Source organism: Saccostrea cucullata, unplaced genomic scaffold, assembly GCF_032062105.1.
Source record: "Saccostrea cucullata isolate Sc308-1 unplaced genomic scaffold, CSIRO_AGI_Scuc_v1 ctg1190, whole genome shotgun sequence".
Classification (NCBI taxonomy): domain Eukaryota; kingdom Metazoa; phylum Mollusca; class Bivalvia; order Ostreida; family Ostreidae; genus Saccostrea; species Saccostrea cuccullata.
In genome coordinates, this window is record NW_026925953.1 from 73,699 (window position 1) to 96,074 (window position 22,376).

General features: G+C 32.1%; 1 protein-coding gene across 1 annotated transcript; it reads right to left on the reverse strand.

Annotated features, from left to right (window-relative positions):
- Positions 1–12,728: 12,728 nt before the first annotated feature.
- LOC134270153 (uncharacterized) lies at positions 12,729–22,100 on the reverse strand. Its single transcript, XM_062752331.1, has 12 exons — positions 22,005–22,100; positions 21,308–21,530; positions 20,783–20,900; positions 20,349–20,514; positions 18,948–18,983; positions 17,970–18,029; positions 17,478–17,633; positions 17,019–17,237; positions 16,149–16,237; positions 14,693–15,700; positions 13,969–14,221; positions 12,729–13,082 (listed from the first exon to the last, which is right to left on the reverse strand). The coding sequence occupies exons 1-12, from the start codon at positions 22,038–22,040 to the stop codon at positions 12,729–12,731; spliced, it is 2,718 nt and encodes a 905-aa protein (XP_062608315.1). The 5' UTR covers positions 22,041–22,100.
- Positions 22,101–22,376: the final 276 nt, after the last annotated feature.

The following is a 22,376-nucleotide window of genomic DNA, read 5'->3' on the forward strand; positions in this document are numbered from 1 at the left end:
AGAAGTTTTGCTGTCAATTTATCACTGTAATGTTATGAAAAGGTAAATATAGCGAACATTGATCGATTTAAAAAAAAAAAACAAACCCTAAAAACACTACATCTGAGGAGACTCAGAGTGTATGCAACTGTCACTGGTCTTTAAACTAGGTTGATGAAATCCCTGTAACATCAACTTATATGTCAGGATCCATCATCAGATTAAAAATCTCTTGAATATTGAATGAGCTGAGAGATGTGAACAATAAATGTCGGTGATAATGAGAATAATCATAGTTGTGCAATTTGACGTCCATTTTAAGGGTCTTTGATGTTATTTGGAGGCTTCATAGAATTTAACCACATTGGTACACAAAGATGCGTAATATATTGTCTATCACCACCCCTTTTGAAGGGGGATTCAATAAACAATATTCAGGGGGGGGGGGAATAAAAAAACTCACATCATTACTACTTTCCCCCACACTGCCTTGGTTGTCCTGTCTCTGGAAGAAAGGGGTTGGTCAACATTTTCATTAAACATTTCCTTTTTTCTACAATTTTGTGAAATAATCTTGGATTGAAGTCCAGTTTAGTTTTTCAACTTCATTTTTTGTTTATAATTCAAATCTTTTACATATAGATTATCATTAAAAAAATTTAGATTTTATCATTGAAAAAAGGGAGTGATTTTGGATAAATTTTGATATTTTTAACAGAACTCTTGCTTTTGAATTACGTGCATCCCTGGGTCCTTGCATACTCTGAAAGATAGAGCATATATCAAATAAAAAATATCTAAGTGTCCAATTTTCTAGTTCAAAGTCGTTAAAAGATGAAAATAATTGTAAAAGAAAAAGAAAAAGCACATTTAAAAAAATCATTCAACACCTATCTTTAAAAGCAGTAAAACTCGAATATAAAGAAGTCAGCGAGACCTACAAAATTATATTGCTATAACCGTAATTCATCATATCCGGGAATTTGTTAAATCTATGTATTGTTTTCCAACAAGGAATTAAAAGTCTATTCAATAGAGAAATTGTGGAATTTTGGTTGGTCTGATCGTTTCAATGTCATTTTATGATCTAAAATCTTTTTTCATTCTTATTAGCATTCGATATTGCTATTGGAACACGGAGTGCATTATATATTTTTGATTCCAGCTTTTAAATTACTTACGTCCTTGGATTTTTGCATACTCTGAAAGATAAACAATATGTCACATAAAAACAAAATGTATCGTAATGAAAACGGTAACATGGAAGGACCAGTTTTATCATAAAAATTTTAATCAGAGTTGTGCAATTTGACGTCCATTCCAAGGGACTTTGCCGTCGCTGGGAAACTGCAGTCCAAAATATGCTCTTGAGTATTGAATAAGCTAGGAGGTGTAAACACCATATTCAGTGATATAGGCATGTTAGTCCATATAAGGAAAATCAGGAAAGTTCACGATAGAAAGTTGAATTAATCTTGTTTGCCATACAATTTAGTTGTTTGATGGCTCATATCCTAAAAAACACCTCAAAATGAAGCAGATGTGTCAGTCTGTGGTGTCTTTAATTTCAGGTTCACTGGGATATATCGAATCGGAACATAACTAATATCCTCTACAATATCGTCTGGAGGTGAATTCATAAACAAGGGTCTTTTTCTCATATAGAATTTTTAAAAAAAAAAGATTGTTACTTCTTCCATTCTTGATGCATGATTCAAATAACATGTTTAAAAAAGAATGCATAGGTGCTACACATTATAATTATTTTTCATAAATTTTATTTATCTTTTCTTGAAAAAAAAAATCGTAGCGCTTCATTCAAATTTCGTGGAATTTGGTGTAAGACAAAGGAGAAAAAGTAGAAATTAGAAAAGTTAACAAAACGACGAACAGATCTACATGTATAGACAGAATGTGATCAAAACTGACCAAAATTGATTGGTTAAGCTGTTTGAGTTGTCAGCTCAATAAAATGTCTTTCTTTGTTTGTTATTACTGGAATTAACGGTCGCAGCTATTGCAGAAAAAAAATTACATATTATTATGTATTTTTTCTGCAACAGCTGCTTTCGTTAATTCCAGTAATAACAAACAAAGAAAGCATTTTATTGTTTAAATATGTAACGCTTTAAAAGGGTTTGAAATCTTTTACCTAAAATAATGTAAATGATTCTATATTAATGTAGATTTTTCGTCTATTGAGCTTATATTGAAATTACCTTGCAAACCTCAAGCGGCCAATATATAATAACTTTGGAAACAATTTCCTGATCATGCTCATTGTCAATTCTATTTTTTATACATTCTCGAATTCTTTTCCATGCCTCAGAATTCATATCTGCTGTAAGTTGCAATGGTTCTGGTTCTTTATTTTCATAAAAGATTTTACCATACCTTAAAAATAAATTTTGAACAAAATGTAAGCAAGAGAAAATGTTGGATGTAGTAAATAATGAATTCTTTTATTTAGACAGGATAGCACAATTAGTACATATGACTAGTTTACATTGTGGTCCTATATAAAACATATTTACAGACATAAAAAAATAGTTGAAACTAGATTAAAAAACAATATATACATAGCATATTATATCAGTATTAATATTATATATTAGTATTTTTACATACTAATAAATAAACTACTAGTATCATATATTGTGCCATAAGATGAAATTCATTTAAGAACAATTTTTTCAACTGTTTAAATTATAATTTCGCAAATAGGATGATTTAAAAGAAGCCAAAGAATTAGAGTTTCTAATAGTATCAGGCAACTGGTTCCATAAAATTGCAGTTGAGACATTAAAAGATCGTTTATATATCTATGTTCGTGCCTTTGGAATGTAAAAGGCCACTAGCAGTTCTCCTTGTTGCCCTAGAGCTAACCTGGCTAACATATCTAAAAACATTCAAATATTCTGGTGTCATACTTTTCAAAACTTTAAAAGCAAGGACAAGTTTTCTATATATAAAATAGTCATGTATAGGCATCCATTTAAGTGCACTAAAAATGTCAACAGTAGGAGTTTGAATTTCTTTCACATTCATAATAATTCTAGCGGCCCTTTTCTGTAATTTAAAAATTCTATCAATAAAACTCTTGTTTCTGGCTGAACACCAAACAGTACAACAATAGTTAAAATGAGGAAAAATAACAGTGTTATAAACTTTTAGCAATGCTGCCTTTGACATAAAACTTTGTAGACGGCGTACAATACCTATTTTCTGTGAAAGCTTATTACATAAAAAATCAATTTGTACAGACCAGGTTAAACATCCATCTATATGAACACCAAGTAGTTTAGCACTTTTAACAGTCTCTAATACAACATAACCTACTTTGAAACACAAATTTCTACATTTTGAGAGCTTTTGTGCAGTATCAACCAACATGCATTGTGTTTTCTTTAAGATCATCGTAAGCTTATTACTTTCCATTCATAGAATTTAAAAAATCCTTATGCAACCTTTCTTCAATAACATCGATAGATTTATGTGACACATCCTGTGAAGTATCATCTGCATAAATATTGACATTTGAGTGCTTCAGACATTTTGGATAATCATTTACAAATAAAATATAAAATAAAGGCCCCAATATAGATCCCTGTGGCACTCCTATTGTAACATCTTTGTCATCAGATAAGACACTTTTCCATCTAACACATTGTGATCTTCCACTAAGATAAGACTGAAACCAGTTGAAAGATCTTACTTACCTCTCTTCATTATAGTGAATTTCACAGAGAACATTTGTGCAGCTCCCATGACCTGTGGGCAGGTAATTATCACCCATCAGCATGTTCAGAAATGTCGATTTACCTACCGCCACCTCTCCTAGAAACAAATGCACAGAACTTAGACGTTGGCATTTTTAAGATCATAAGAGAAATTATCACATTTTGAAAAGAAAAACGAAAGTGAAGACGTCTAGATTCATATAAGTTATCTTTATAAAACAACAACTGTCCGTTGTGTCAAATATTGGACGGCCCGAAACGCGAAAGCATGAATGCGAAAGCATGTCAGAGTGTGTAATGTTTAACATTATTGTCAGTTTGAGGCTAATAATTCTGTTTTAAAAGAAGGGTACTGAGATAAGGAACAGCGTTCAATATCAAAGTCCATAAAACAATAATAGGAGCAGAGCCAACACGGATCTCTGAAACATCAGAGGAGTGATTAGATGCCATTTAAAACTTTCAACCTTGTCAAACACTTCCATTGTTAACTTATTGAGGGGTCACGGGTAAACGTGTCTCGTTTCAATTGGATAACTTTACCTGGTACTGTTCATCAAGTTTTAAGTAAAAAAGGAGATTTTTCTGTACTGTTACAATAGTAGGGTTTATTTTTACAATGTAACAACCAGGGACAAATTTTAAACAATAACTTCATCAAGTTCGGGTGTTTTGACATTGTCATTAAAAGAGAACACAGAAATGCAAATAAAAATTTCCTTCAGTTAGATCCGGATACCGGTATATTTTGGAGTTATCAAGAAACAGTTTTGCATTTATTCTTAAAGCATTTTCTGAGATATTGGGAATTTAACAAATTCATGATCGAAGTCACGGGATCTTCTACAATTATGAATATGAAACATTAAATTCACTTTGGATTGTCTGTGCCATATCCAAAAAGATTTTTAAATGAAATATTTTCAACTTACTCTACTAATTTCTTTGTTCATGTTAAATTGTTCGATTTACCATTGCCTTTTCATTGCTATTCATTTATGTCTCCCCCTTTGTTCTCTTGTGTATGCAACCTCACAAAAATGTTTGAGAGCAATTAACTAGTATCTCGTATAATTTGATATTTCATGTTCGACTATATTCTTGAACAATATCGTTGAAATAATCTAATACACATACCAGCAATATAAACACGCAGCTCACGGTTTTTGTCCTGTAAGCTGTTCAGTCTTCTTTGTAAAACCTCTAGGAATGAAACTGTAGCATCTTTCATCAAATGGAATTGAAGCGTTAACAAATGAAGTACACTGAGTTTACTTTTTGTGAATGCTTCGTTGGCTTCCTCATACAAGCCCAGGCATGTATCGTATTTTTTTGCAGAACACACCGACGAAACATTTTCCTCCTTTAAATTTAAAAATCTTATACCGGTAATTACAACTTTTTATTCAAATCCTGAATGCAGATTATTGAAATGAAACCTGAAAGAATTGATGGTCTAAATGTGAATGGGAGACCAGCCAGACGGAACTTTCCGTAGTCAATTTAGTCAAAAAAACCAAAGGCCTAATAATTGATATGAAAAATATCGGTCCAAATATGACCAAACGATTATCAGTATAACACCATACAATTTACTTTAAACGAGGTTTTAAAATTCCTGTAATCTTAACTTATCTGTCGAAATCTTTTCTCGCCTTCACATTTTCATTTTACAAATGGGTGATTTATAGCTATATATTTACATTTCTAATTTTTCTCTCTGTGATAACTCTTTGAAAGTTATCGGGGTTAATTTCTTGATAATTTTGCAAGAATGCAAATTAGGCAGGTCAATAGGTCAGGACCTAAGGAGGCCTCATATGCATGCAAATCTCGTGCGCATCTGTCTCTGAGTCTGACGCTAAGGAGGCCAAATATGCATGAAAATCTCGTGCGGCTGCCGTTGTGTTTGACGTCATTTGGCGAGGACTATTGAAATTGGGATGGGAGTTCTCGTGTAATTTAAATCTATGTCTGCATTTTAAAGTCAAAATCTACAATTTTATTTCACAATGAAATGGAAATATAAGGAATCACTGTCTAGTTAGTATAGTATGCCAGGGACATCAACAATAGTGGGAAACAGGAATATTTATGCATAACCCGTTATGCAAATTATTCCATGTTTCCCACTATTGTTGATGCCCTGGCATATTGTACTAGCTAGACAGTGATTCCTTAATTATATTGTCAATGGCCATTAAAATGTTACTATATCATAGGAAAATCAGTCAGCTATAAAAATAATTTTGTAAATGTGAAGTCTTACAACAAAAGAGTACATTTGAGCTATTGTCTCGTTCGGCAAAATGGACCTTTTGTTATTTGAATTAAGATTTAATCTTCTCTAAAGTAAATTCTATGTACTGGAATGATAATACAAAAAGTGCAAGGTACAAACTCTAACCATAGCCCTAACCCTGTATTGAGCAGTATTACCTATATAATTTACTTTAACGTCATAAGAATGAGCAAAGCAAAAAAATTACAGAAATTTGGAGGAAAACCTTTGATTAGTAAATAGTAAGATATCAAATTAGTTTTCAGGATTTACTCGATAATAAGCAACACTATTCCCTCTGGTCTTATCTGCAGATTTTATGATTAACATACGTAAGCACACTAATCACTATTAAAATAACATTTTTACTTACGGTTGGATTTCCATCACTACTGGCCATGTTTTCACAATATAACTAAAACCTTTGCAAGAATGGAGCTTTTTATGGTTATGTCAGTGGAAATATTATTTGTATTCATCTCAACGATTGGCTGTTTATCATCCAATAATTGAACTTTACTTGCTTTATCCTACTTATATATTTGGGAAGTCCAAAAATAATTAAAATGGACTTTGCTTGCTTTATCCCACCTATATAATTGGGAAGTGATGCAATATCAATGTCCCGAAATTTATTTCTGCAACACAAGTTAGAGACAACTTTGTCCACTGCCAAATTTGAGTTTTTATCTGTCTAAATAGATAAACCATGTCATTGTATTGATTTATCGTTGTAAAATGTCATTTATATCTAACTATTATAATCAACTGTATACAGTTTACAGCATACAATGAAACATATGGAGATAACGAAAAGAAATCAAGATCAAAAGTAAATAAATCAATACGAAATAGGTTCACAGCAAACACGAACCTCCAAAACATTAGAGGAATCAGGTGTGAGCATCCCCTGCCGACCAGTCACACCCTCCGTGTGCTCCTCGTCATGATCGGGAAATAACGGAAAAATTTGGCTTCAATTTAATGTATAAATAATGGACTAACAATAAGTATGCAAAACGTCATTCAGCATTTGTCTGAATGATACCGGGTAAATTATATTTGTATAAATAATGGACTAACAATAAGTATGCAAAACGTCATTCAGCATTTGACTGAATGATACCGGGTAAATTATATTTGTTGACAAGATCATTGTATCGACCTTAGAAATTACGAAATTATGACTTTAAAAGAGACTGCTGAAATTCTTCTTTGTCAATAATTTTCCTCGTTTTAGAAATTGTTCATACGTAGAGCATGCTCTTGCGTTTCAAATCAATTAAGATATATAAACTGCAGGTGATGAAGGTATATTGCTGCATAAGTAAGGTACATGTTAGTTGAGAAATGGAAAGTTAAAGCCATCACATTTATCATAGAGCTTGGTATGTAGATTACCATTAACGTAAAGTAAAATTTTCAAGTAAAATATCCAAATATGAAACAGATGTGTCAGACTATGTGGTTTCTTTTATCTCAAGGTCACCAAGATATATTGTATCGACATAAGGGTAACATTACCATCGTTAATTGATAATATGTCTTCGAAAAAAAAAACGCAAAAAGCAATACTGTGATTGACAATCAGATGTTACTTAAAAGATAAAACAATAAAAAACATTCATCGGCACAAGAAGACGAAGTGTCATATTTATTTTATTTTATTTCTTTGCAATGTCTCCTTAAGAGGCGAGGATGTTTACATAAGTACATCGGCTGTGGTTCATAACGTTTCGCGTCTCACTTTTTATATCCAGTGGGATGTTCTTTATGGAATTCATTAGAAATCCTCAACATTCAAATCTCTGTAACACAAGCGAAACATTTTCACCGCGCGGTAGAATACACAGTACTAAGGAACTATATACATTTTCAATATTTCAGAAACACCAAAATGAACATTGTTTTGACCCAATTTAAGATAAACAGTTACCCTCTTTAATAAACGTAAAAATAAGTGTGCCTTAATATTAATCTGTCATTTTCCCTGGCAAAGTTCATTTGTGTTATTTAACTTTCTAACGTCACAAACATCTCTAACGTCTATGATTAAGCACAGCAATTCTGAAGGGCGCTTTTTTATAAAAAAAGATTTAAGAAAACAATGATGAAGAAAGAGGTATTCGATATATTGACAAGGCCAGGTATACATCCAAAAATGAGAAATCAATGCTTATGGTAGGACAAAACACCCGTGGAATCTAATTTGACCCATTTTTGAAAAAGTACTGGAGAAAAAAAAAGAAAATAATATTACTATAATTACAACAATGAACGATCCTTGTATGTTTTGGCATGTTTGCGCCATATTTAGTGAAAAAATCAGAGAATCCTATATATTGGTCACTTGGGGGCTTACATTTTGGAATGTGTTTACGCAATGTAAGTGCAATAAATAAGCATGTAACATCTGTCATAAAATGCAGTGTAACTTTTGTTCCATAAATAGCAGAGGGCTGATATTTGGACACACAATATAAGGAATCTCCATTCTTTATGGAACTACAAAGGTCAAGGTCATATCAAGAGGACAAAGGTCAAATCTTGTGACGTCATCTACTGAATCTTAATTTTTTGCCATTCAATTTTTTTAAATCGCCAAAATATCTGAAACCAGTGGTTCAATATTCTTTATTTTTACGCATTGTGTTCTAGGACCCATTTGAATCAGTTAATTTTTTGTATGAATTGAATTATACATTTTCTCTTAAGAAAACTTAAACTGTCGGATATTTACATGTGAATTTTCAATTTTGACGCTATGTATGTTCTATTTTTACTTAAAAATGTACTCAAAGTTTCCAGTATCAATATGACTTGCTTATTTAAAGTAACAAAAAGGTTATCTTTATTAAAAGTATTACACAAATTTGCATTAGATCAATTGATAATTCTAAAATAAGGCTCATTCTCAAGTCGAATGTCTGATTTCACAATCTTCTTACAGGGGTCTGATAGGCCATATTTCAGACTATGTGGCCAAAAAATGTGTGGTTGAATTTCTTTCATATCATATATAAAGAAAGATTTTGTATCCTAGAACAAAATATCGAAGTTTCAGAAAAATTGAATTTGAGGAAAAATTTGACCTATCTATTGTGTCGTACCTTAAATATAATACTTTCTAAAAGATCACAGGGTTCGTGAACTTGAATAACTTCCATAAAAAAGAATGGGGTATAGTGTGTATTATTTTTCAAATTAGTTTTCTCTGAATTTAATGCACATCTCCAACTGTCCTGTCCATGTGCGGAACATATAAACCAGGCGCTCGGATGCTATATTCTCGATAGCGTTCTGCTCACAGAAACTAAAATATTTTTTTCAGAGTTTTATATTCAAACCATGCAAGTTAGTCACATATAGCAAAATCTCGGCAATAGGATGGTGTATCAAGATATCTTTTCCCACAATGAACATTGTGATCATCACAATCTGAGTCCTACGTTTTGGGTGCGCCGTTTACCCAATGTTGATTTCTGGGCGCTTTCTTGTAATCATATCTGATATGCTTCAAGTCTTAAGTAAACGATATTTTAGGGATGTAATAATTATACTGTTGTTAAAATATTGAACTATTTTTTCCTAATTGGTACGAATTTGTTTCTAATTGTTACTTATCGATCTTTGATAACATATTGCTCAACTACGGACACACCATCTCAATTCCTTCACTAAAACAATAAATCCAATTAATAATTGAACTGAAGGTAATTCCTTAGTCTTCATAAACCTTGTATGAATTATTATAACTGCTTTAGATTTCCTAGACATACATTTCACTTTACAGCAGTTCGTTGCTCGACTACGATTGAGTCAACCATTTTTGTCACAAGTCATCTACAAAATGGCATATGTCATTTTCACATTATAACATCACAAACATAGAGGAAAGATTGCATAGCATCTGCTTTTTATAGAACATAAGTATAAATATATGTGTGCAAAAATTTCATTCTGATCTGAAATGTGGTTCTGTAAAAAAAAAAAAAAAGAAAAGAAAAGATGATTTGCGAACTTTTTGATCAACTCTTGTACACATTCCTTCATTGCTATGTGAAACTATTCTCTTATGACATTGATAATAAATTCCTTTGGTTAATATCTTTTTACTGAGTGTTACTTTCATATTTTTCTCTCAGTGACAAATGCAAATAACAATTTTCTTACTACCATGTGTGCCAGGGATGTCCCAGAAATCACAAACTTCATTCAAAGTACTCTTTAGAAAATCGCATCACCACTCGTCCTCACATATACACCATTTACGTAAATTTGCTACTAGCTATATGTAAGCTTGGGAAAAATGAGTCATGCAAAAATTGGTCAGTCTTGGTTAAAAAATCAAAGAAAAAATTATAAGCACTATCTAAGACTTCTTGCTTCATTGTGTACTATCAATAAGAATTTCTAACATATTTTTATTATTTATTTCAGTGTGAGATTTGTAGAATCATGTTTATGTCAACAAAATAAGGGGACTAATGACATAAATGTAAAGAGTGTTCCTTTCATATTGGAGAAACTGAGCAAAATACCTAGACGAAGTATATAGACTTAAAATTTTCGTTAAAAATATTCAATATGTTGTAATATGTTGTATGTTTCTGGAAATGTTGTTGTACAATACTTCCGATGTTTCTTTAACAGCTATAAACATTTTCGTGAGGAGCAAAAAATTGGGCTAGGTAGAACTTGTATCTTTGTTTCTTTATATTTGTATGAAGTCTTTGGAGTCTAGTAAAGGAACAGTACGTCGATTTCAATTGTTAAAAATAATTAAAACATTCATACTATTTAGAAAAAAAAATTCCTCCATAGAAAAGAAACTTGGAAAACGTGTAATTTGCATTAATTCTTGTAAAATTTTAATCCAATTTTCTCTATAGCAATTAATAAGAGCCTTACAAGCAAAGTCTAAAATATTGTACTCTACTTTTCCCCCAGTTGATTCGTTACGCAAGAGTATATATGTTCTACGTACATAGGAGTTCTAAAAGAAGGCAAACTATTGACAAACAGGTTAGTGGAAGGAGGATGTTAAAGGTCTCGTTTTGCATCAACATGTTCCAAATTGTCAATAACAACTTTTAAAAAAGCAATTGTCCACGATCAAAGTTTTTCATATTAATTGTTTAGCTTCTATTCATAACTTAATTGTCTTGGGATTAGAATTTTTGCAGCTATAAGATTATAAGCTTTGGAAAGGTGTGAACAAATGACAGGGGAAGAAGATTATTCCTCCATAAGTACCTGATCCAATCTTTGATGTTTAAGTGGTCCAAGTTTGATTTGCTCCCACTTTGTGTTGTTTGCACGGACTTTAAAGCTTAAACAATGTTCGAAATCACCATATTTCATCCTAAATAATTCCAAGAACTTTTTGGAAATTGAAAAATCACCGAATTCAGTTACATTAAAGACGTTGAATCTTTTTTACTGTTGATAATACCCCTCCTCACGATTAATAGTAAAAAAGGATTTTTCATATCATAGTTGCCTGCTTCTTTCAACAAACAGTAGAAATTTCTGTGGGCACTAATTGTACTTCACTATTAACTGACCTGTTAAAATATTTGTTTGAAGCAGAATAGATTTCAAAAACGTAAGTGTTAAATGAACAAAACATTTTTCCAATTATATGTTGTCTTGTTACATATATATCCGAAATAAATCGATGGACAACTGGTTTTTTTTAATTCCGATGTTGGCGGCCGGACACCTATATAGTAATTGGACAATGACTGAAAAAATCAGGCGAATCAGGGAGGGGGTCATGGGGAAAAACATGTAGATAAAATCAGGGATGCCTCCACCAATACCCAGCATCGCTCCTTATCGGCAATATATCATTGACACATCTTTCATGAATCGACCAATTTCCGGCCAGTATAGGTGCCATGCAGGTCAAGAATGATTTATCATGGAGTCACTTGCCGTTCAATCGTCGGCGGGGGTATGTTTGTTGATGTGACAGTTGTGTTAAGGACTACTTGACCGACGAGGAATAAATGTTGGCGCATCGTTCAAAACACCGATTATCACCGGTCTACGGCAACCGGCCGCCAAGAAATCTTATTGAAACTTACATGACCGATATTTAAATGTGACTGATATTTTATAGCCAATGAGGACCGATGCTGGTGCATCGTTCACATCAAAGATTACCACCGGTCTCCGGCTACAGAATCTGGCTCATTTAAACTTGAAACTGAGTTGCAAAAGGGTATGATGCAGGAGTGGTTCAAATCTGCTAAATTAAATTTAGAAAAAGTGGAAACGTCATTGTGGGATATGTGCTTTTAAACGGATCGGTGGTTGTCATATCGACCAATGAAAAAAATCAAAGTAAGGACGAGTTTAATGAAGTCACCTTCTGGCAAACTGAAGTTCTGAGTATTGGCTGGTCATGTTGTAGTCTTTAATGCAATATCTTTGATTTAATTATTACTTCTACTTTCTTGAAAAAATATCACTTCTTAAATTTAAGCAACAACAAAAAATTGGAGTGTATATTTCTTCAATAATATCGCCAGAGACACTACGTGACAGTATATTGTTTTAAACAAATCTCATATCGTGTTAAGACACCAATCTTACAAAATGTAGACACTTTTAAAATATCACTTTATCCACATATCAATTGAGAGTTGCAAAGATATATGGTGTTTTTACAGATGCAATACTATGCATGCATGACATTTATATAAATAAATAGCTCAAATTTATTTTGTTGAAAAGATAACATCAAGTTTAGCTACAATTTCAAATATTGTAGGTCTTTGTTTAGGGTTTGGATTCAAACAAGCGCGAATTAAGTTCTCCACATCGCCCCCTTTTCCTTTGAAGATCTTCTTTTCAAAACGCCTTTCAAGATCAATTCGTTCACCATTAATCAACTCCCATAATGTAAGTCCGAGTGAATAAACATCTGAAGCTTTTGTATGTGGAAAGATCGAGGAATCTCGAAGTTCTGGAGCCAGGTATATTAATGTTCCTCGACCACGAATTGTCTGGACACTATCAATGTGCTTTGAATGTCCTACGTCACAAATCACGACATTATCGTCATCATCAACCTAAACGAATTCCATATTCAATCTTTTAATTAGTGAGTTTCAAAAAATAATGTAATCAAAAATTTGCTATGAAATATCTTAGATGAAAAATTCATCCTGGAGGATTTTATTAAACTGCCAAATAACAATAAAACAACAGCTAATAACGAATTTCTAGGAAGAGTATAGTTCATAAAAAAGCTTTAAAACGGTTGTAAAATCACTCAACTGTAAGTCTAGAATCTTTATGAAATTTTTGGTTGTGATTGTGATTTACCGGTACTATAAATTCTTAAACCAGAAGTCTTTGTCGAGACTGTAGCTCTCCGGGATTGTACTTGTAACAAATGAAAAGTAGCAGTTGGACTTTTTAAAAAACGAAAAGTGAATTATGTATCTCAGTGTAGTCTACATAAATGCTGCATTATATTCAAATCAGACCAAAATTGTAGGAGGAATAGCATTTTGAAAGTATTTCAAAGAAATTTATTTTTTTAGTGATCACGGCAACACCGTTTCTCAAAATCAAAAACCGCTACACGGAATTAGGTATCTTAGTGTAGTCTACTTGTGTGCCAAGTTTTATTGAACTCAGACCAAAACTGTAGGAGGAGTAGCATTTTGAAAGTATTTCAAAGAAATTTATATTTTAGTTACCTCAGCAACACCGTCCATCGAAATAAAAAAAAAACGATACAAAGAATTTTGTACCTTAATGTAGTCTTTTTGTGAGCCAAATTATATCGAAATCAGACCAAAACTGTACAACAAGTAGCATTTTGAAAAATTGTTTACAGACGGACAGACGGACGGACGACGGACAACTTACTATCGCATAAGCTCTTCTGGTCCCTGACCAGTAGAGCTAAAAAAGGAGGGTAGAATAATGAAATAAAGTAATTTTTACCAAATAGTTGGAGAGTTTAACATCTCTGTGTATAACTTGATGTCTGTGTAGAAACCGGAGGCCTCGCGCAGCCGCTTTGGCGTATTTGATTCGTCTCTTCTGATCAGTACATTTAAGCACATCTACAAGGCTACCCCTGTATCTCTTCATAACAAGCTGTAAATGATAATGACCCTTTTCAACATGACCAGCAGAGCCCTCATATTGTACAAAGAAGGGGTAGTCTTCATCAGCTTTCTTCAACGACAAATGTCTAATAATAAAACAAAGCAAATGTCTAATTAGAAAAAAAAAAACAAATGTCTAATAATGAAACAAAGCAAATGACTAAAAATGAAACAAAGCAAATGGTTAATAATAAAACAAAGCAACTGTCTAAAAATGAAACAAAGCTAATGGCTAATAATGGCTAACTAAGCAAAAATCTAATAATGACAAAAAGTTTATAGCTAATGGTGATACTAAACAAATATCTAATAATGAACAAAGCTAACAGCTGATAGTGAAACTAAGCAAATGTCTAAAAATGAAACAAAGAAAATGTCTAACAATGAAACAAAACAAATGTCTAATGATATTTAGCAAAGCAAATGGCTAATAATACGACAGAGCAAATGACTAAATTCAAAACATTTTTAAAAGCTTGAAACAATGTACATAAGAAATGATGTTTCAATATTGCTTAAACTCTAAATTGATTTTAAATATTTGAACATATACCCACTTTAATAAATATCTTTCTCGAAATATTGAAGAGTCGCAGGGAAGAGATGTTTTATAATCCCCCTTTTCCTTTGTCGAATCTTCTGCGCGCGTTTCTCGGAGTTGCATTTGAATTTCCTTAACAGCACGTATTTCATTTTTTTGCGACTTTACCGTAGCATTATAAACATTCACTTTTTGATTATGATGTCCTATTCCTTGGTCATAGTGTACGTTTATCTCATCTGATGAAAATTCGTGCTGCATAATGGAACCAACATAGACGTCCCAAAGACTTTTGGCGATCTCATTAAATTTCTCACAAACTGACGAACGATCTGTGTTTCCCTTTAATGAAGCATGTTTTTTGTTTTTGTTTAAGATATTAACAAGTTCAATCCTATGTCTATTCATTTCTTGAACAATCTTATTTAAATTACTGGCCATATGTTCTTTGATTTTGGCCACCACCTTTTTGATGAGATTTTGTTTCGACATACTGTCATTCTCCATTATAGACAATGCAAATTCGTAAATGGCGAAAGCAGCAATTCCAAGTCCAACAGGCCATAGAAATAGAGCCACAAAAGGTAGGACGACCTTGTCGTTATCAATTATGGAATTCTCATCTTGAGCTACGGTTCCTTGAAATTCCCCATACATTAATTTTTCTTGGATTTCTGACCTCATCCTGGACAGTGTGTATTCCATCTCTATGTCGCAAGCCCGTTGGAAACTTTTAAGGACTGGGCTTATTTTATCCCTCAAAGACATTACGTTTTTAATTGTGAGTTCGTCCATTTGTATTTCATGATCTAAATATCTACGGATCTTGTCTTCATATAAGATTTGAATGCTTGTCATTTTATCTGCTATAGTGGAATCAGTTTTCAAACGATCAAGGAAAGAAAACACTTTTTCTAAAGATTCACGTGTTTTCGTGTCAATCCGAATAATATCTTCCATAGATTTCCATTGGTTTCCAAATTTCATAAAGGCAGACGCACATTCAAGCAAGCGTGTTAACCACCTGTTTATAGAAAAGACAAAATATTCTAATCTATTCAGTTGTTTGTGATAATTTATGTAAGATGTACAAATTTCGTTCAGTTATACATTTCATATTTACGAAGTTTGACCAGTAAAAAAAGTTCCTCTGGTGATAATAACGAAATTGGTCTATTTTTAAATTACAATTTTCCTAGTGTATTTTCTAATCTTTTGTCCTTTAAATGCATCAATCTCATATCAACTACGGAACAACAAATTTTTCCTATAAACTCTTAACCAATGTTTTTCCTTTATATGAGGATATTTTGCAATCAAAAGTCAAGGTTCACTGAAAAAAATCATTTTTGACCAAAAGAGAAGCACATTTGAACATTTTTTTACATAAAAATGCACAAGGAAATAATGATATGTTAAGATTTTTTCACAAAGTACTTTAACTCATTTCCACATAATACCAGATAACTTACATGCAATGTTCCTCCAGTAATAAGCGTTCAGATTTTATTAAGAAATCTACGATTTCTCTCTGAAGATCCATCAAGCTATTTGCTTTCATCTGAAAATGCACGTAAAAAATAAATTACTTATTACAAAAGTAGTGAGAAGACACGTAGAATTCTCACAAATATGTTTCAAAAGGGCAAAATGGATGCTTCACTTGAGAAGGAAATTAATTGCAAACTAACAATTAATGTCATTAACTTTCCTCATTTGCAACTTTAGGACAGTATACCTCAGGATTTAGTGTTTTTGACTCCAAGCTGATTTGATATGCAATAATTATGTTCTGCAAATGACCAATTTTCAATCTAAGACTTACTATTGATAAATATATTGATGCAACAAGGGCATCATGTCTTGCTTGAAGTCAACATTTTTCAAATTATTTATGCAATACAATAACTTTGCTTGCAATTTTACCATCTGACGTTAAGTCGAACAATAACTGACGTATGCTCAAAATTTCATTTAAAATAAACGATTTTGATCGACAACCAAAGCATTACATTGAATTGAAATAATGTTTGAGGTATGAAACGAGGCTTACTTTATCCAAAATTTTATTTATGTCTAACATGGTACAAAGGAAACATGACACAGTAACTGAAAGATTGAAAGATCACTAATTTATTATCCCAACATAAGATCGAAAAGATGAGTTGTATTTGCAAAATTATATCTTAAGTTTAACAGATTAAATTCATATACATGTAATACAACATATTAAAGCGTTGTCCTTTTTTAATTCTACCACTTTGTTTATCTATGCCTGTTAAAGAGCGTTGACTAGCGAGATTAACTTTATGTTATGTATCTTTTACTGAAACGGTACCAACCTCTGTCATATTGTCAACGAAAACTATCTGACTTCTCACCACCATTGGCCAAGTCATCTGGATCCTGGCAAGTATCTTGTCTGTAAGTTCCGATTTTTTCCTCTCGTTTTCACTGATTTTTTTGGGGCAATGTGTACAAAGAAATAGTGCTGCCTGGGGATCCAAAATTGAACTTTCCATAGCAATTACATTGGATATATCGGACATCAACTTTTGTATCTAGCGTTAGTGGAAATAATAAGAAAGAAGGTAAGAAAAAAATGAAAATATGATTTAAAATATGATTGAAAAAAATGTAGATAACGAACAGTATTCAAGACCAAAAGTCCATAATTAAACAATACAAAATAGGAGCAGAGCAAACGCGGACCTCCAAAACATCAGAGGTGGGATCAGATGCCATGGAGGAGTGAGCATCCTCTGCCGGTAGGTTACAACCGAATGAATGTAAATACTCACCGACGAATCGTGAATTCCATGATCTTTGGCAATGTAAATCATGAATATGAAAGTGTGACACTTGTCAACATTTCGAAGATATGGCTGAAACGATTCTGGGTGGTCAGGGTCGACACCAGGAAAATCCATAAATATGATTGGCATTGACCCCCTCCGCTGAAAGTAAAGCATTAAAAATGGCTTTCTGAGTGATAAAAAGATATTAAATTCTGCAAAGTTTGGCAATGCGACTAGCCCTTAATAGTGTAAATAACCTAGCTATGCTAAGTTGTACTCAGAGTCAGAGACGAGTTACGATCATTGGATGGTCGTGTCTTTGTTTTAAAAACACTTTTGATAAGAACATGTCATTTAAATATATTTTTAGATAACATCGAATTTAGATAGCAGTTGAAAACAATTTAACTAGTGCAAATTATTATTTCTTGTGAACTTATTTTCAATTTTAAAAATACTAGTAAATCAATCACATATAGATCAGAAATAACTCACAGGAGTTATACTCTCCAAAGAATCAGATGACATATCAATACTTCCACTCGCATGTCGTCCCTATAATAATAATAATAAACGTATCAATTAGTATGAAACAATTTAAGTCAACCAAAAGCCAAAATGCAACACAGTGATAGAATATATTTACTAATAAGGTAATTACAATCACCATGGAATTTATGAAATGCTGACTTTATACGAGGTTGTTGAAATCTCTGAAACATCAACTTGCCTAAAAGTAGCATGTCTCAGTTTAAACACTAATCTTACTTAACATGTTTTTGAGAAGTGAATAAGTTGTGAGACATAAAACGGCAAATGCAGGTGGTAGCGGAATATAACTACATCAATAAAGAATGTCGATATCTAAAACATGAAAGACTCTTTCTTTTAGATAGCTCTCTGGCATACTCGTTTAACAAGTAGACATATGAGTCAAAATAACTAATGTAAGCAGACTTAACATTTCTGATATCTAAATAACAAGAATATATAGATATTAAGTACTATATATTGTATCACATCCAATTATAAAACGGGTCGGCTATTAAAGAAGCACAATTAATGCCCATCATTATTCCAACAGATTGGTGGAAGACATATCACGAAGTCTTAAGTTTCTACTTTACAGTGCTTAAATTTTTACAAGAATAACCGCACGTTCATGTGATTATGGTATATTGCTTCTTAAATAAAGGACGTTGAAGAAAGAAAGGTTAAACTTGTCGCGTTTATCATAAAGTTTATTAGTAATTGACAATGCGATCTTTGCAATCTTTGTCTTTCTCTAGTAAGCATTAAACAAATAAAGCAGTTCTATTAGACTTCGCGGCGTCATAACTGTCCATTTTATTGGGATATATTGAAACGTACGATCGTTGTTAATTGATAAAATATATCTGAATGTCGTTCTAAAAGCAAAAGCAAGAAAATTCACACAGCCATTGTGCTGCTTCTATGACTTGTGACACTTACCGCTTCTTCTCCTTTTACATCTGTCTGATGCATGCTCTGAAAAAGGCACAAATTGTAGAAAAATAAAATATTGACATTTATTTCATTTTCTTATAAATCGTTTGATGTAATTTTAGTATACTTTGGATAAAAAATCTAAACTCAATCCACTTTTGTGGAGTTAAAGTCTTCTCCACTAACTAAGTAACTTCCTCTGGTGAGAATTCTAAAATTCTTTTTTTCAGTTATTACTGATGTATTTTAAACGAAATACATAGCGCTGTACATATTACATATTGTACGCTTAAGAAAGGAAAACTTTTGATTTACATGATTAAATTATGAAAGAAAACTATATATAGTTCCACGCACTTTTTAAACTCACAAGGTTTTTCGAACAAATTAACGTAACATTGTAGAAATGCAAAATTGTGTAATGTGGCAAATAAATATATTTTAAAATTGATTTTTAATTAATAATTTAATTATAATTTTATTTCGCTAACTTAACATAATTTGCAGATAATATTTGTAAGGATTTTCATAGGCTCTAGGATGATAGATTATGACATTCCCCAATTGGTTTTCCGTGGTTTCTCGTCGAATGCAGCCAACTTTGTACCTGTTCTTTTTAAAGCATTCCTTTGCCTTGCCTAGACACACGTGTAACTTCTGTATTCCCTGTACAAAACATGACTCTTAAGTGCATGGCGATAAAAGTAATTCTCATCTGTTTGACTGCTTTCCATGTTACTTCAGGGTTGCTTTCCGAAATCTAGCATCATGAAAGATGTCCCAACGCAAGATTTCTCATTTTTAGACCGTAAATGTAAAAAGAAATTTTATTTTAAATCGTTACAATTTATATTTTTAAAGATAAACAAAACTTTATTATCCATCTTTTGGCATGGTTTTTTTTATGCAGCATTATCACTTTTCGGCGCTACATTTTGACAAAACCAAGACAAGTATAATACGTGTGAAAAATAGTTAGAAAATACTCATCTATGAGAAGTTAGTTTGAAAATTGCAATTAAATATTATCAAAGAAAGCTCGATTTATTTAATCTGTAAATATCTATGGTAGAATCAAACTAATGTAACATCATATAATTTATTAATAAAGTCTCTTTTAAAACATCGACTTTGAAAACTTAGGATGATGACTTTAAAGAATATATATCTTTGACACAAAATATTTGATACATCTTAGGGTTATTTCTCATGCATACTGAAGTTCGATAACGTTAAGTTTTATTGCAAGAAGAATGTGACCTTATTTTATGAAAAATTCATGTGAGTTTAAAAAAATGCGCGGAACTGTATACATGTACATCCTTCATCTCGTTTTTTTTTTGTATTAAAAAGTCAAATTTAACCTATAAATAGGATTAAAAATATGAAAGACGAATCATTGAATACCTTGAAGATGGTCAATGGCCAGTATATTTCGACTTTAGTAACTCTGTTTTGATTATCAGTCTTGTCCTTAATACAGGCCTGAATCCGTTTCCATTCGTCGGAAGTCGATTCAGGTGGTAAATTAATGTCTATACGCTGTCCTGTCCGGTAGTGTATAATTCCTAGTCTGTTTTACCATGTTAAAAGACTTACTCAGTAGTTTGATAAGTTAATTCTTTTCATGACAGAATAATGCATAGATTTTAAAAGTAGTGTCATGATTCACAAGAGTAAAGGACATAAAGAAAATGCTCAAATCATAAATGATTTACAAACTATTGGACATCTTTATTTCTAACGTTTTTTCACATTAAACATATTCTTAAATTCTTTTTTAAAAAGTTATCTTTGTAGATTTTCAAAACATTTTATTAGAATTTTCTTGATATAAATACCTCATTGGGTTATTGTGAACCTCGCAGAGAACGTTTGTACAGCTTCCATGGTCGGTAGGTAAATAGTCTCCACCCATCAGTAGGTTCAGAAAGGTCGACTTACCCACCGCCACCTCTCCTACAATTAAGTACAATTAAGTACAATCATATTACCATTATATGAGCTTTGATTGTCTCTGCAATCCTGTTGGCTTTAATTCTATACTAGCTTGCAAATACAAACCATGACTTATACGAAACACTTCATTTCTTATACAAAGTGTATAAAAAGAAAAAAAATCTTTTAACAGAGGCACCTTTCTTTTCTTTTTTTTTTGATGAATGAACTAAATTGAAAAATTTCAAGGACGCTAAACATAGAACTCAATTGATTTAAAAGCTGGACTGAAAGAACGACTGCAGAGGTGGATTAATCTGCAGACAATGAAATGTATGTAGACTGCGACAAGGTCCCATATGCATGCCAGTATCAGAGTTAATTTTTACTTCACTTTTAAGAAATGGGCACGATATCTTGTTATATACCTGCTATGTAAACACGAAGTTCACGCTGTCCTTCCTTCAAGCTCTCCATTCTTCTCTGTAGAACCTCTGTGATTGTAACACGTGAGTCCTTCATCATATGGTACTGAAGGGTAAGTTTCTCCAGTGTATCCAACTGGCTCTCAGTGAACGCTTCATCAGCCTCTTTATACAACTTGTGGCAATTTTTATATTTAGCATCAGAGAACATTGACTGTAATTTTTCCTGTCAATAAAAATTGGAAGTATCGATATTTCCACAAGCAACATAAGCTCTTAGAATAATATTTTTCATATGTGTATTCCTTTACAATTCTTGAAAATACTAGTACATGATTTGTGATAAAAATACAATTATATGCATTCAAATTTATTACAAGAAATATCAATTAGCATTTTAAAAGGGCGATGCTATTGAACCTAATAAAAATTGTTAGACCTATTGAGTTTTTTCCTTTAAAAATAAAAAAAATTAACTGTACGCATTCACGAAAAATCATTAAGAAGGAAAAAGTAAGAAAATATATGAGTTCTTGACTATAAAATATATGGAGATAGTGAGCAGCATTCAAGCTCAAAAGTTCATCTAAAAATACTAAATAGGAGCAGAGCAAACACGAACCAAACACTTTATTTTGAATATGTACTAAATCTTTTTTGAAAAACAATTTAGGACAAAACTATCAATTTGTTAACTTACAGCAGGATCATCGTCTATGTCACAGTTTCTGGCCATGGTCCCAAATTACACCGGGGTCTGACCAGGTGAACTACTTTAACATATCTAATGAAGCTGGTCATAGCGCTCATCAAATATGTTAACTATTTATCAACAAATCATACATCATTACGATTGGTTGGTGTTATCAAACGCGTGAAGAACACGATAAACTTTACAATAGATAGTAGTGATTAGATCGGGAAGTCCTACATTTGTAAGCTTAAAAAAGACCTTAATCTACGACTGAAAAATTGATTAACTGATACATAATTTTGAACTCGAATATACTGGAAAATTTGTTATCCTTGATATGTTTTAGATTTCTTTCACTCTTATAAAAATACAACTAAA

Coding starts and splice junctions, on each gene's coding strand:
- LOC134270153 (XM_062752331.1), bottom strand. CDS start 22,040: ATGGCCAGAAACTGTGACATAGACGATGATCCTGCT. Junction 20,515..20,782: donor GTTCACAATAACCCAATGAG/GTATTTATATCA, acceptor ATGGTAAAACAG/ACTAGGAATTATACACTACC. Junction 18,984..20,348: donor GGCCATTGACCATCTTCAAG/GTATTCAATGAT, acceptor TGCCTTTTTCAG/AGCATGCATCAGACAGATGT.